Source organism: Acomys minous (assembly GCF_964271855.1).
Source record: "Acomys minous genome assembly, chromosome: 3".
NCBI lineage: Eukaryota > Metazoa > Chordata > Mammalia > Rodentia > Muridae > Acomys > Acomys minous.
The window spans coordinates 45,966,352-45,980,052 of record NC_140485.1 but is presented as its reverse complement, the minus strand read 5'-3'; the positions used below and the strand labels follow the sequence as shown (position 1 = coordinate 45,980,052).

Below are 13,701 nucleotides of genomic sequence, written 5' to 3'. Positions count from 1 at the left end.
AGTAGGTATATCTTAACCACTATCCACTTTCCTTGACAAACGTGTCATCTCACGGAAAAGAGGAAGTGAGCACACTCACACCAAAGACTGCACAGTTTAAAAAAGTGTGGGCTTAGTAAGTGCTTGACATAACTGTAGAGATCACAATGGCTGCTTCAACAAACACATTCCTGGAGACATTTAAATTTCCCTTATTTATTAACTCTTCTTATATGCAAGACCCCACTTTTCTAAGGAATGACTATTAAGAAGCATTCCATGATGCTTTTAAAATTACAAAACATGAAATTGAGTGAAAGAATGCTAAGAATGAAGAAACAGAAATAAGAATAACAGATCAAGGCAAAATAGTATATGTTATAAAGAAAACAGGAAAAATAGAAAATCTTTAGGCAATGAGTAATCCTTAGACTTGAACCCAAAAGCATGATTCACAAGAGAAAAATCTGACAAATTTTGTTAAAAGCAAAAGGTTTCCTTCTGCAAACACCTATGATGATACAAAGAAAAACTGAAAGAAAATGTTAACAAATCACATATTCAACACAAGAGCAGCACCTGGAATACACAAATCCCTTGTGAAAAACATTAGATCAACTTCAAACAACAAGAGACACGCATGGACACTTCAACAAAGAAAATACATGAAGGCCATGAAAAGGTGATTGTATCGTAGCTATCAGAAAAACACAAAAGTATTTTCATGCACAAACGTGTACACTAACATCCACTGAAGCTTTATTCGTGACACCCAAACACTGAAAACTACTCAAATATATTCTACCTGGTGAAAGGTTAAAGAAGCTGTGCTGTATGCACACCAAGGAATACTATTAAGCAGTAAGTCAAAAACAAGTTGTTCATTCATGCCACTTAGATTTCAAAGGAAGCATGCTGGGTGAAAGAAGCCAGGATTAAAAGGTATGTATGTATGATTCCATTGATGGGACATTTGTAAAGTATATAATTATAGAAACGGAGAGCACATTAGTGGTTACTAGGGTTAGAGGAGTAGAAGGGAAAAGGCTGACTATTGAGTCATGAGTCTTGTGGTGCATACCTATCACTGTGTGGTAGTAATTAGGCAAAATTACATCATATAATTGAGATGCATGTGAGCCAATGGTGGCACACATAACTGACGGAATCCATATATATTCTGTGGTTCACACCAATATCAATTTCCCAATTTTTATATTAGTTATGCAAGATGTTAACCTTGCAGAAGGCTAAACAAAGGACGCATGAGATTTCTCCACTTACTTCTCTGCAGCCATCTATGGATCTATCCTGTGATTACTTCAAAATTTTAAATTTAGAAGTGCAGAAAGAGGAGCAGAGAAGGGTAAGGCAATTAAAGCCAGAGAGACTTGGGGGAAGAAAACTAGCCCCTACCGAGGACATGGGGGCTCTGGTGTGCTGTGCTGCCTGCTTTCTCCCTGCAGGAACCCTTTTGGGGGTAGGAATCAGACTAGTGTGTAAAATTGCATGCTTAAGCAGAAACTTTCTGCCTGAAATGCCTGCTTTCTTCTCCTGCCCATCCATCCCAGCCACTGCAATAATGTTTCTGGAGGCAACCATTCATTAAGCCTTTCTGTTCATCAGCAGATTGCAAAAAATCAATTTTATCTCCCCAAAATATGCTCTTCCTCCCAGCAACTGAAGTCAGTCCAGAAACCTCAATGTTAAGAAACTGAGACAGTCCAACTAAATGCAAATTTTTAATTACAGTTATTAACTACATAAAACAAAGAAAATGCACACCGCTAAGCACTTTAAATTTCCTCTTGCCACTCACTCCCTATTTTTAAAAAAGCTGATTAGCTGTACATAGGAACCTGCAGGAGACACCAAGAGGAATTGTTCTTGGAATCAGGAAGGTTGCCTTTTCACTACCAGCCTTCCTCAATTTGTATTTAAGGCACTGCTATGTGGAATCATGAATAAACACCCTACCCTTCCCTTTGTCTAAACTCCAGCAAGCACACTAGTGACCTCCAGACATCCCGTTTACCAAGAAGAGTCTGCACACATTCCAGCCCTGTTCGGAGCAGACATCCTGGCCTCAGGAATGTCATCAACTGCACTACTGACTTAACAGAAGATTATGGCATGCTTCTGTGAGCCTTTTTCTCATGGTCCTGGACAGTTTCTAATCCCGAGGTGGTATTGGTATGTGAGTCAAGGTCATAGCCCCAAAACTGTACACCGTTTCCATAGTAAGAGCTGTATCATTCAAATATAATCCCACCTCACATGGTATGCAATACCCTGTTGACATTTACTGCACCTGTATTGCACCTCTGACAGAGTTAAAACTGTCCCCTCTCTCGGCTTGAGCCGAGAGCCACCTCGACAGCCACCTGCACAATGCACAGCACTTTTACAATACCAGAACATCAGCTTTAAGCAAAACCCACACAGCTGGTCTGGAGCAGGTGTAGACCAAGGAACTAAGTCAACACGGCCTGCGGCAACACATTTCTAAGTGTTTCAAAATGCCAGATCTTGCAAATAAAACTGACCTTTTCACTTGGCATTCTCTTAAAAGAAATACGATTTTTGAGACATGCATCTCAGCTATTTTTAATTCCAGACTCCTATGACTGTGGAATAACAAATGGGCTTTAAGAAGCAACACAATGCTTCCATTTGCAGTTTTGCCTCCATCTACACAACTGAGCACACGCGTGCATACACACAAACTTCCTTTGCCAACAGTCTCCATCTAAAAAAGAATCACAAATACCTCTTTCTCTAAAAAGAATTTTTAAATGATTTTTTTCTAGCACATTACAAAATTCTGATATCTTTTTGCCACTTTATTATAAAGCAACAACCTTTCAGTGAATCAGAGAGTAGGGAACTTTTAGAGTAAAATACCAAACCCTGTGCTCAGGGGGCCTTACTTAATTGCTTTAAATAAAAAGTGACAAATCATTTGACATTCCCTGCTGTTGACAGCCTGTCACACTAACTGTAGATCGCATCCTTTTCTACTTCCATTTCCTTCCTCTTTTTTCTTCTGTCAGTTTCAGCCATGGCTCCAGTTTCCAAGTCACAAGATGAGACAAACTCTCCTTTCCCCCTCCTATTTCTATTGCTTCCTTAAGCATTTGCTCCTCACTATGGGAGTCATAACGTCCATGCCTAGCCCCATGCTATGAGAAGATGCTGCTGCCCTTGTTCCCATGCCGTCTAGAAGCTACTCCTCCACCTAGAGAGCACAGGTGGGCCAGCTTACAGGGGTCAAAGTTCAGAGGCCACAAACTGTTGCTCCTCCTCTGCCTTCCCCCAACCCACCAGCACACAGACCCTGCTGCTGCTACCACTGGAAAGTTAGTTAACTTTCTGTCCTTACGCAGACTGAGTAAAGAAACTGTCTTTCAGCTTTTTTTTTTCCAATTATGCTTTCTTTATTGTCCAATTACAACGTCAGTCTATCCTATCACTAAGTCTTTTATCTCTCCCACAAAATAAAGCTATTTTTATTCGGTAATTAGATTGACTTGTATTCTTTAGTTCTTCACTCTTTTTTTTTTATTTAAAAGGGGATAAATCAATATATTCCAGTATGAGTTGGAATCTGATTCTGCCTCAAGGTTTTTAAATGGGCTAAGTAGCCTACAATCCTGATTTCCTGATGAACATCTAAGAACTTTGAGGGAAAGTTGAATGTGAAAAGAATATAAGGTGTGTTCGCTGGCAATGAGAAGCGGCTGCCTTGGACCAGTAAGGTAGCTTAGTAGGGAAGGGCATTTGCTGATAAGCCTGACAACCTGAGTTCAAAATGGAAGAGAACCAATTCCCCAGTTATCCTCTGACCTCCACACACATGCCTTCACACACACACACACACACACACACACACACACACACACACACACATAAACACACACTAAATGTAAAAACCTTGCTGCTTCCCCCTACTATAATATGTGCTGCTGCTGCTGCTTAAGTGCAAAGGATGGATTTGCAAGGGTTTTCTCTTTTCTTTTTCTTTCTTCTGAATCCCACACATGAACAAATATGGATTTATATTATTAGTTTCCCTTAATGTGTTCCAAAACCTCCCATGGATGCCTGAAACAGCAGGTATATGAGACCCTACACTGACTATGTTTTCCTATCTATACTAACAATACAGTTTAACTGATGTTAGGCAAAGTAAATTAAATTTTAAAAAAATTTTAAAACCCACACACAATAAAATAGAACTAGCTCCGTACTAGTTTAAAATCTGTATAAATATGCTCATCCTATCTCTCTTTCATAACCCCTCATACTATGCTTACCCTTCCTCTTGTGGTGATACGATATCTAAAGGAAGGACTTTACAGTTTATCGTTGTCACATCCAAATTTCCAGTTTGCCACCTTCTGCCTTTGGACCACTGTTAACAAACCAAAGGTTACTTCAACTCCATCACTATAACGCCATTTCATCAATCAGTTCACAAAAGAAGCCACTAAGTGAATAACAGGAGAGTACCTTCTACTATGTGAACACTGGGCAGAGGGATGACGCATGTCCCAGGCAGGATGCAATAGAAAGCTACAAGACGTTACTGTACTACACAGGGCATCATGCAGTCTAAAACGTATAATTGGTCTGGAATTTTCCATTTAATACCTTTCAAGCCTAGATGACCATAATTCTGTGTCAACATAACAGAGACATATACAAGGAAAGTAAAACCACGGCTGAGGGAGGATTAATATGCTAGTCTCCAGTCACCTCCAGGGATAGATAGATCAAAGGCTAAGTAAAAATTACAAGGTTAATGATATTAAAATCTAAAGGCTAACCCACTTGGCAGAAGCTACTTTAAGATTCGATGAAATATGCTTGTAAGAACTGTAGAGCCATCTAGGACATCAGCTTTCTGAGTGCTGCCACCAGTGCTGTGATTTCAGATAGCAAAACCATCACACAACGGTCTTAACAGGAAAACGGCCAACTGTCCTTTTCCAGACAAACAAAAGTCATCACGGGAATAACTAGGCAATGATATTTGAAGGATGGAGCAACATTTTCAGATGAGAAGAATCAACCATGGAACTGAGTTGCACATGCATTTAAAAAAAAAAAAAGTCAACCCTGAAAGCAGATCTTCACATTTTCCAAACAAAATTCAGTAGCTATTTATACAAATGTACCTATAACATCACTTGCCCGCATAATCAAGATTTACTGTGCACTCCCTCTTTTCCATGCATGTTCGGTCCAGAAGCACTCGGATCCTTATTTTAGAGATGAGCTCAGAAAGGTCCCTCTCCTGTGAGTGGTGGAAGTGAAAGCCCTACCAGATCTGTCTGCCCCTAGTCACTACCCGCGGACAGCTAAGCTCTGTCGAAGCTGACTGATGAATGAAGCAGAGTAGTAGGCACTTCGGCAAATGTTTCTACTCAATGAAGTCCCATGCAACAATTAAAGTTGTAAAGGTGGTTCTGCAAACAAGACCATATGAAGTTGCAATGCCACCTCTGACTGAGGACTATTCATAAATTGTCATGTTTCATCTTTCTCCAACGGTCATGTGAGGTAAACATTTCTATAACAGACTTGATGGTTAAGATGAGAAAGCAAGCCCTGTTTTCACAAGCATCACACTGGACGTTATATCACAGCCACCTGACCTAAAATAGACAGAGGCCCTCCAACAATTAGAACTCTTGCTTCTTAGTCTGCACTAAAGAAAACTGGGCCATAGAAGAGACATTCTGATCTCTGCTTCAGAACAGACAATTTCCCATTTGAACCACAACAGTATTCATTTAAACTAGGCTAGTGATGTTCATTTTTGTGGGGTGTTTTTTTTTAATGTTTTTAATTTTAACCAATGAAATTTCATCTAGATTTTGTCTTTACAAATGGCTGGGGACTGGGGACTTAACGTTTTCAATCTGTCAGTAATGAAATGGTTAAACTTGAGGGTCCCTCCCTGGTAGACAGTTCTCTCCCTCAACCATCAAAGTGGCATGTGGAGGGGGGAGGAGGTCACAGTCAGTTACTCTCGTTACACCAGCACCCACTGGAACATCTGTAGGCACACAAACACTCTACCCTTCAGCCTTCAGCTTGCCACAGCCATACTAAACAGTCAGTGACTCTTCCCCAAGTCCTGGCTTAGCCGCAAGGATTCAGAGAGGGATAGGCAGCCCCTCTGGCCTTCAGGTAGGTCCAATACCTTCATTTCTAGAAAAGCTAAAAGACGGGAAGCTATGTTTATAAACTTTAAAGGACTGCTGATGCCATACTAAAGCAGTATGCTGGCTACAGATGGGTAGACAGGGCGGCTGGGCTGGGAAGAAGTGCCATAGATTTGGGGAGTATGAGATCTCCTGGTCTCCAGCTACTGTAATGATTAATTCCTTCAGGGCACTATTATTAATCTTGATACCCTCTGGTATCAATATGGGAGGGAAAGACCTAATCCTGGTTTCATTGCCAGCAGAAATCAAATAATGTACGCCTCAAACCTGATTAACCGTGCAAACCAGCGTTAACTCACACACTAAGTAGCTGCAGTACATGGGGGCACTTGCTATTTTGGAGTCAGGAAACATGAACACCGCTGATCGGCAGATTTAATGCTTCAGAGTATACTATCTGACTTTGGAGAGAAAGTCAGTTCAGACCCAGGAAACTACAAACCCAGACCTCACACCATTAGTTCCCTTCTGATACTCGACTATGTCCTTGCTTCAAAGTGAATAAGTGAAAATTGCCCTGCTGGGGAATGCTACCACAGGGCTGAGAAAACTGTGTTAAAGGTATTGGCCCTGTATTTCTTCCTTTTAAAACGAGTCTTTAATGTGTTGACTTTGAAATTCCTCTCAGTTGAAGAGCAGTGTCTTTTTTTTTTTAATCTTTTGAGTTTGTGTGTGTGTGTGTATGTGTGTGTGTGTGTGTGTGTGTGTGTGTGTGTGTGTGTGTGTGTGTCTACTTAAAGAGAAACCTTTGGAGGGTTTTTTACATGTAATATAATTTTTCAACAATTTTTAAAAACCTACATGTAGCTAAAACAATTGTTTTAGAACCACGGAAAAGATGTAGTCTTGAACTCCATGAAAATATATTGCTCAAATATACTAAACTTTCATCAGCCCAATGTGTCAGAAATGCTGAAACACCTCCAATGTTTCAATTATTTAAATGTACAAACTGTCTGACTAAAACAGATCATCTAAGACTTAAGTGGGCAAACACTTGTCTGTGTTCCAGGATGAGACAATGTAGCTCCCTTTACTGTTTTTAGGACTCCACCTTTATTTTAAAAATGGACAATCTTCCCTGAGTATTGTTTGAGAATATGCTTCTATTTAATCCATAATAATCCAAAATTCCTATGGCAACCTTAACCTGGCACAGCAGGCTACAATGAAAACTACTTTCTTAGGCTGTTTTTTTGTTTGTTTGTTGGTTTGTTTGTTTGTTTCATTTTGTTTTTTGTTTTTGCGGGGGGAGGGGGAGTGTTGCCTGTTGTCTTTAGGATCTGGAATCCACTGCCCCTGTACCTCTTGTTCTATAATTCTGTATTGGTTTTCATAGGTGTTTGAAATGAAGCTTTGAACTGATTGCTGCCTCTGCCCAAAATGGGACAAATCTCTGAAAATAATCACTCTCTATGGAGAATGTTATTGCCTGAGGCACCCATGGTTTTCATTTGCTGGATTAGGGGTCAACCCTTTCTTTTAGTGCCAATAGGCAGAATGTTCTCAGTTGATAGAAGATCCTCTCTTATGCATACTTGAGCAGGAATAAATTAAACATTTTCCCAGGCTATTTCAGAATCAGGGCAAGCTGCTGGATCTACATACAGCAACAGTCTGAAGAAGTGGGAGGCTTGCCTTCATAGTTCTAGAAGGAAGCTTTCCCAGGCACCATTTCCTCACTTGACTTAACCCATGAAAGAGAATTAAATGATCACATCTTGAGGACTCTCAAAAGTAAACTGTAAGTCACAGCTGCAAGAGACTGCTTAACAATTAATGACACATAAACTACAGAAGTTCTTCAGGCCATAAAACACATATCATAGCGTGATCACAGATACTACATGGTTCAAGGAACACTGGCAAGGGGAACAGAAATATAGTTAGTGTCCAGTCACATTTGCTGACTAATTTCTCTGCACCAGGCACTGTGCCTTATAATTTGCATGTGCTAGCTTCTTCACAAATCAATCCAATAAATAGGTATTAATGGTACCCCAATTTACAGGTTAAGAAAAAAGAGAGAGAGAAAAAATGAGTTGCCAAAGATGATCACAAAAGAACTAAGTGATAGAGTCCCCAGATTTAGACTCAGAAAATCCAACTTCAGATCTTACATACACAATGATGGGTCAGAGAAAGAGCAAGGTAAACAAAATACCCTTTGTTATTTACACTGAGGCACCACAATACCTTTGGTTTAGACATTTATCCAACTATTATTAGTTCAAGAGTTTATCACTTACACCACCCCCTCTACTGCTCTGAGGATATCTTGAAAGGAGGGAGGGAGCTAAAAGAGTGTTAAGAGCAGAAGAGAGAGAGACTGTGAAATGCTATCTTTAAGGTATGACACAGCCACGCAATCCTGAACTCACAGTTGCTATGGTTACCTAGACTGGGCCTGCACAAGATTGGCCCTATCAACAGCCATTCATGGATTCAAGGGGAGCTCACGAGGCCTACCCAACTCTGCTGCACTACTGACTACTGATAGACTTAGGGGGAGAGAGAGCCACCACCTTCAGCACTCTAAGTTTCTATGAACAATTCCAAACCCGTGTCCACACAGACGTCTCCTGTTGAACCCAACAGGTCACAAAACAAAACAAAAAGACATGAATCTAAGAAATATGAGGAAAAGATTGGAAGGAAGGAAAGTTGTCAGGGAGATAAAACAGCATGGTAGGGAGAGTAATCAGAATGAACTAAAGACACAGAGGAAACTGTGAAAGAAAAAAAAAACCTAATTAACTGTACCCAAACAGCCTATTAGCTCAAGGACAATGGCATCTACTATTTACTGCGTGCACTGCCTGTTCTGAGTTCTTTACAAGTCTTACATTACTAATCATGGTTGCCATCAACCCCTATGGGTAAGTTTATCCCATTTTACAGATCAGAAAATAGAGTCACTGAGAGTTAAACAGCTTGCTCAAAGTCATGTAGTTACTAAGTGACAGTCAGGATTTGAATCTAGTCTGATAGCATTGAGTCCTAGTCTCGACCATTGTTTTATTCTGCTTTTTAAGCAACTTATTCTAAAAAGTCAATCTTATTTTGTTTCAACATTTAGTGCCAAGATAAGAGTATCTGACATCCACTTGCAGGAAGTGTATTTCATACCTCTCTAAGGTAAGTAATAATAAGAAAAGTAATAATAAAAACTTACCAAGCTGGTATATATTTCTTTTTTCTTTTTTTTAAGTAACTAAGCTCCAGGTTTATTCATAAAACCAGCTAAGCAAAATTAAGAAAGCCCCTGAACTTCGAGTTAATATTTCTTAATGGCAGTACAGTATGTACTCAATATAAAATAGCTCAAGAATTATCTCACAATTCATGAGCTGAAAGGTGATCTGAAAAGGGATAATTCTATTTTTGCTAGATGGAGGGAGGGGCCAGGGGAGGGGTTAATTTAGGAATTGTCTAGGCTCCCTCAAAGAATCCTCAAAACAAAAACGGAGGAAAGCCGCAGGAAACGGGAAGGGGATCCTCTCAAGTGTTCCTTCCAGCTGCCTAAAACTACTACATATCCGTTACTAAGTGCACGGCGTGGGGGCGAGGGGGAGGGGTCCTCCGATGCAACTTTCCTAACTACCTGTCCCAGCAAGCGAAGAGTCTTCAGAGTGCAATGCTGAGTCGCGCTTCAATACATGCAGTGTGGAATCAGTAAAGAAAGCCCAACCATCGCATCCCTTCAGACTAGGGTTTCCAGACAACCACACTCGGGCCAGAAGCGTTTGTGCCTACTACGGGGTCACCCTAGAAAGAGCCCCAGGAGAAGCTGCAACGACTCCTGGGCACTGGTTTGCTAGCGTTCCTCCTGGTACTCTTGCTTTCCAGCGCCTCGATTTCAACAGAGGGCCGCACTCTCACCTCCAGTTCCCTAGTTGTCAGTCGCCATGGAGCCCATCTAGTCACTTGGCACTTTCGGAGTCATTTTCCAGTCAAACAACCTACTAGGTTTCTGTTTCGAAGCAACAAAGACAAATTATTTTAGCTGCACAGCCCATAAAAAAAAACGGGATTCCTGGGAAATGTAGTTTTTCTGGCACTCATACAAGGGCTCTGTAGGAAAGAAGGACTACAATTCCCAGAAATCAAAGCGAAACGAGTCCACCACTAAAATATGTCCCAGCTGCTAGGCTTGAATTAAGTATAGTTTGTAGCTCTTAGTTTCCTGATTTGGGGTCTTGAGGTTCTAAGACAAGCACGTTAAATGACTTTAAGAAAAAAACAAAAACAAAAAACAAGCCTTTTGCACGTGAGAGAATCTAAACATAATTTCTATATGAGAAGATACTCTAAGTCATTGCGTTTTTCAATTCTTTCAGATAAAAGACCTACTCACAATCAAAAAATGTCACTGCAGATGATAACAGTGGGTCATCACATAGCCTTAATTCAACCAGGCTTCTCACTGATGAATTTTGATGGTCAAGTTTTCTTCTTTGGCCAAAAAGGCTGGCCCAAGAGATCCTGCCCCACTGGAGTCTTCCATTTTGATATAAAACAAAATCATCTCAAACTGAAGCCTGCGACTTTCTCTAAAGATTCATGCTATCTCCCTCCTCTTCGCTACCCAGCTACTTGCTCGTACAAAGGCAGCGCAGAATCTGACAAGCATCAATATATCATCCACGGAGGGAAAACACCAAACAATGAGCTTTCTGATAAGATTTATATTATGTCTGTTGCTTGCAAGAACAACAAAAAAGTTACATTCCGTTGCACAGAGAAAGACTTAGTAGGAGATGTCCCTGAAGCCAGATATGGGCATTCTATTGATGTGGTATATAGTCGAGGGAAAAGTATGTGTGTTCTCTTTGGAGGACGGTCATACATGCCTTCTACTCAGAGAACCACAGAAAAATGGAATAGTGTAGCTGACTGCCTGCCTCATGTTTTCTTGATAGATTTTGAATTTGGGTGTGCTACATCATACATTCTCCCAGAACTTCAGGACGGACTGTCTTTTCATGTTTCTATTGCTAAAAATGATACCATTTATATTTTAGGAGGACACTCTCTTACTAATAACATCCGCCCTGCCAACCTGTATAGAATAAGGGTAGATCTTCCCCTAGGTAGCCCAGCAGTGAATTGTACAGTCCTGCCAGGAGGAATCTCTGTCTCCAGTGCAATCCTCACTCAAACAAATAATGATGAATTTGTTATTGTTGGTGGTTATCAACTGGAAAATCAAAAGAGGATGGTCTGCAGCATTGTCTCTCTAAGGGACAACACTATTGAAATTAGTGAGATGGAGACCCCAGACTGGACCCCAGATATTAAACACAGCAAAATATGGTTTGGAAGCAATATGGGAAATGGGACTGTTGTCCTTGGCATACCAGGAGACAATAAGCAGGCTGGGGCAGAGGCATTCTATTTCTATATGTTGAAATGCTCTGAAGATGATGCGAGTGAAGAGCAGAAAATCTTCACAAACAGTCAAACATCAACAGAAGATCCTGGGGACTCCACTCCCTTTGAGGATTCAGAAGAATTTTGTTTCAGTGCAGAAGCAACCAGTTTTGATGGTGATGATGAATTTGACACCTACAATGAAGATGATGAGGAAGATGAGTCTGTGACTGGCTACTGGATAACCTGCTGCCCTACCTGTGATGTGGACATCAATACTTGGGTTCCATTCTATTCAACTGAGCTCAATAAACCTGCCATGATCTATTGTTCTCATGGAGATGGGCACTGGGTGCATGCCCAGTGCATGGATCTGGCAGAGCGCACACTTATCCACTTGTCAGAAGGAAGCAACAAGTATTACTGCAATGAGCATGTGCACATAGCAAGAGCATTACAAACTCCCAAAAGAAGCCTGCCCTTACAAAAACCTCCAATGAAATCGCTCCACAAAAAGGGCTCTGGGAAAGTCTTGACTCCTGCCAAGAAATCCTTTCTTAGAAGGTTGTTTGATTAGTTTAGCCAAAGCCACTCAGATTCAGATGCTTTGATTTCTAAACCTACTTTTAAAATCATAATAATGATGTAAATGGTATTTTGATTTTTGTTTACTGAAATCCGTATGCTGTGTTTTAGTTGTATGAATTAAGTGCTAATGTTTTGATGTAATGTTAAGTATAATTATTCTAACATGTGTTTTAACATTTTATTCAAGAATTTCTTAAATGAGAAAAGTTATATAGTTTTTGCATTATATAGTGATAAAATATACCCAGAACTCTTGCATTGCTTTTGTAACAATCTACATGTTGAATAGTAACTAAATACCAATAAATAATGTACAAAGGAATTAAATTGTTTTGTGTAATAAGTAGTCTATAGTTGATTTTAAAAGTTAAAACCAATATCAACCATATCTCACACTCCTGCTCTTTATAAATTTTAAGTCAGCCCCTTGGATTAAACCCATGAACAGAATCTATAATACTCAGTAACATGAAGGAAAAACTAATCTACATAAAGCCTGGCACAGTGACACATGCCTGTAATCCTGGCACTTGGGAAGTGGAGGCAGGAAAATTGTGAGTTTGATGCTAGCCTAGGCTACATTGTATCTCAAAAACCCAATGGCTGATAGAAAACAGAGCAATGGTAGCATTGTCACCTACCATGCCTACAGTCCTGGATCCAAGACTGTGGGACATATTTTGAATTATCTATTTGCACTGCAGAACATATTCCAACAATATTCCTTTGTCTGACTCGCTTTGGAGCCTCACATTCAATCTCTTCAAAATTAATGACTCACCCTTTTAAAAAAATGCTCAACTGTTTTCTCTATTCTTCATTAAAGACCACTGTTATCTCTGGAATAGTCAAATGTAATTTAAGGCCCAATAGTGTGCAGCCCTGAGTATTGTATTACCACTTTAAGTGAAAAGTGAAACATAAACATGGGATTACACAATGGTTTGGGGCTGTCACTCTCAAGGGAGCTCTTATACTAAGTCTTGAAGTGTTCTCAAACAATAAAAATCAAATTAATTAATTAATTACAGTCAATAAAAAGAAAACTTTCATATCTCATGAATACAAATTCTTAATTTCCTATGTGAAGAGCACCAAATCCCTCATTGTGACTTGACATGATTCTTTTTTTTCCTAGAAAAATATTTTTATTTAATTAATTTATTCAGATTATGTCTCAATTGTTATCCCCTCACTTGTACCTTCCCATTCCTTACTCCCTCCCTCTTTCACCATATTCCTCTCTCCTAGGTTTGTGACAGAGGGGACCTCTTCTCCTACCATATGGTCACAGCCTATCAAGTCTCATCTTGGTAGCCTGCTTATGCTTTCTCTGAGTGCCACCAGGCCTCCCCACTGAGGCGAAGTGGTCAAATAGGCTTGACATGATTCTTTAGTTCCATCCCTCCGTCTCTGAATCCTCGCTGTTGCTTGAGTCTCCATCATTGTTCAACATCTTTTCTTTTAAAATAAAAATAAAACAAGGTGGATAGCAGCTGAGGAAAAACAACATTTGAACTTAACC

The 13,701-nt window shown here is 40.0% G+C and overlaps 2 protein-coding genes across 5 annotated transcripts in view; one reads left to right on the top strand and one right to left on the bottom strand.

The window, feature by feature from the left end:
* The window catches only part of IFTAP (intraflagellar transport associated protein), a 68,914-nt gene extending 58,664 nt beyond the window's left edge, over positions 1–10,250 (bottom strand). Inside the window, exon 1 of one of the 4 annotated variants that reach the window (XM_084776192.1) lies at positions 10,098–10,250. The gene's annotated coding sequence lies outside the window, so the exon portion shown is untranslated. Of the gene's footprint in view, positions 1–4,295; positions 4,394–9,819; positions 9,956–10,097 lie in introns of those variants that run through there. The other 3 variants (XM_084776197.1, XM_084776196.1, XM_084776194.1) reach the window with 3 other exon arrangements.
* Positions 8,869–12,165, top strand: RAG2 (recombination activating 2; the record flags this gene model as incomplete). Its single annotated transcript, XM_084776191.1, has 2 exons — positions 8,869–9,353; positions 10,556–12,165. Exon 2 carries the CDS (start codon positions 10,582–10,584, stop codon positions 12,163–12,165), a length of 1,584 nt encoding a protein of 527 aa, XP_084632317.1. The 5' UTR covers positions 8,869–9,353; positions 10,556–10,581.
* Positions 12,166–13,701: the final 1,536 nt, after the last annotated feature.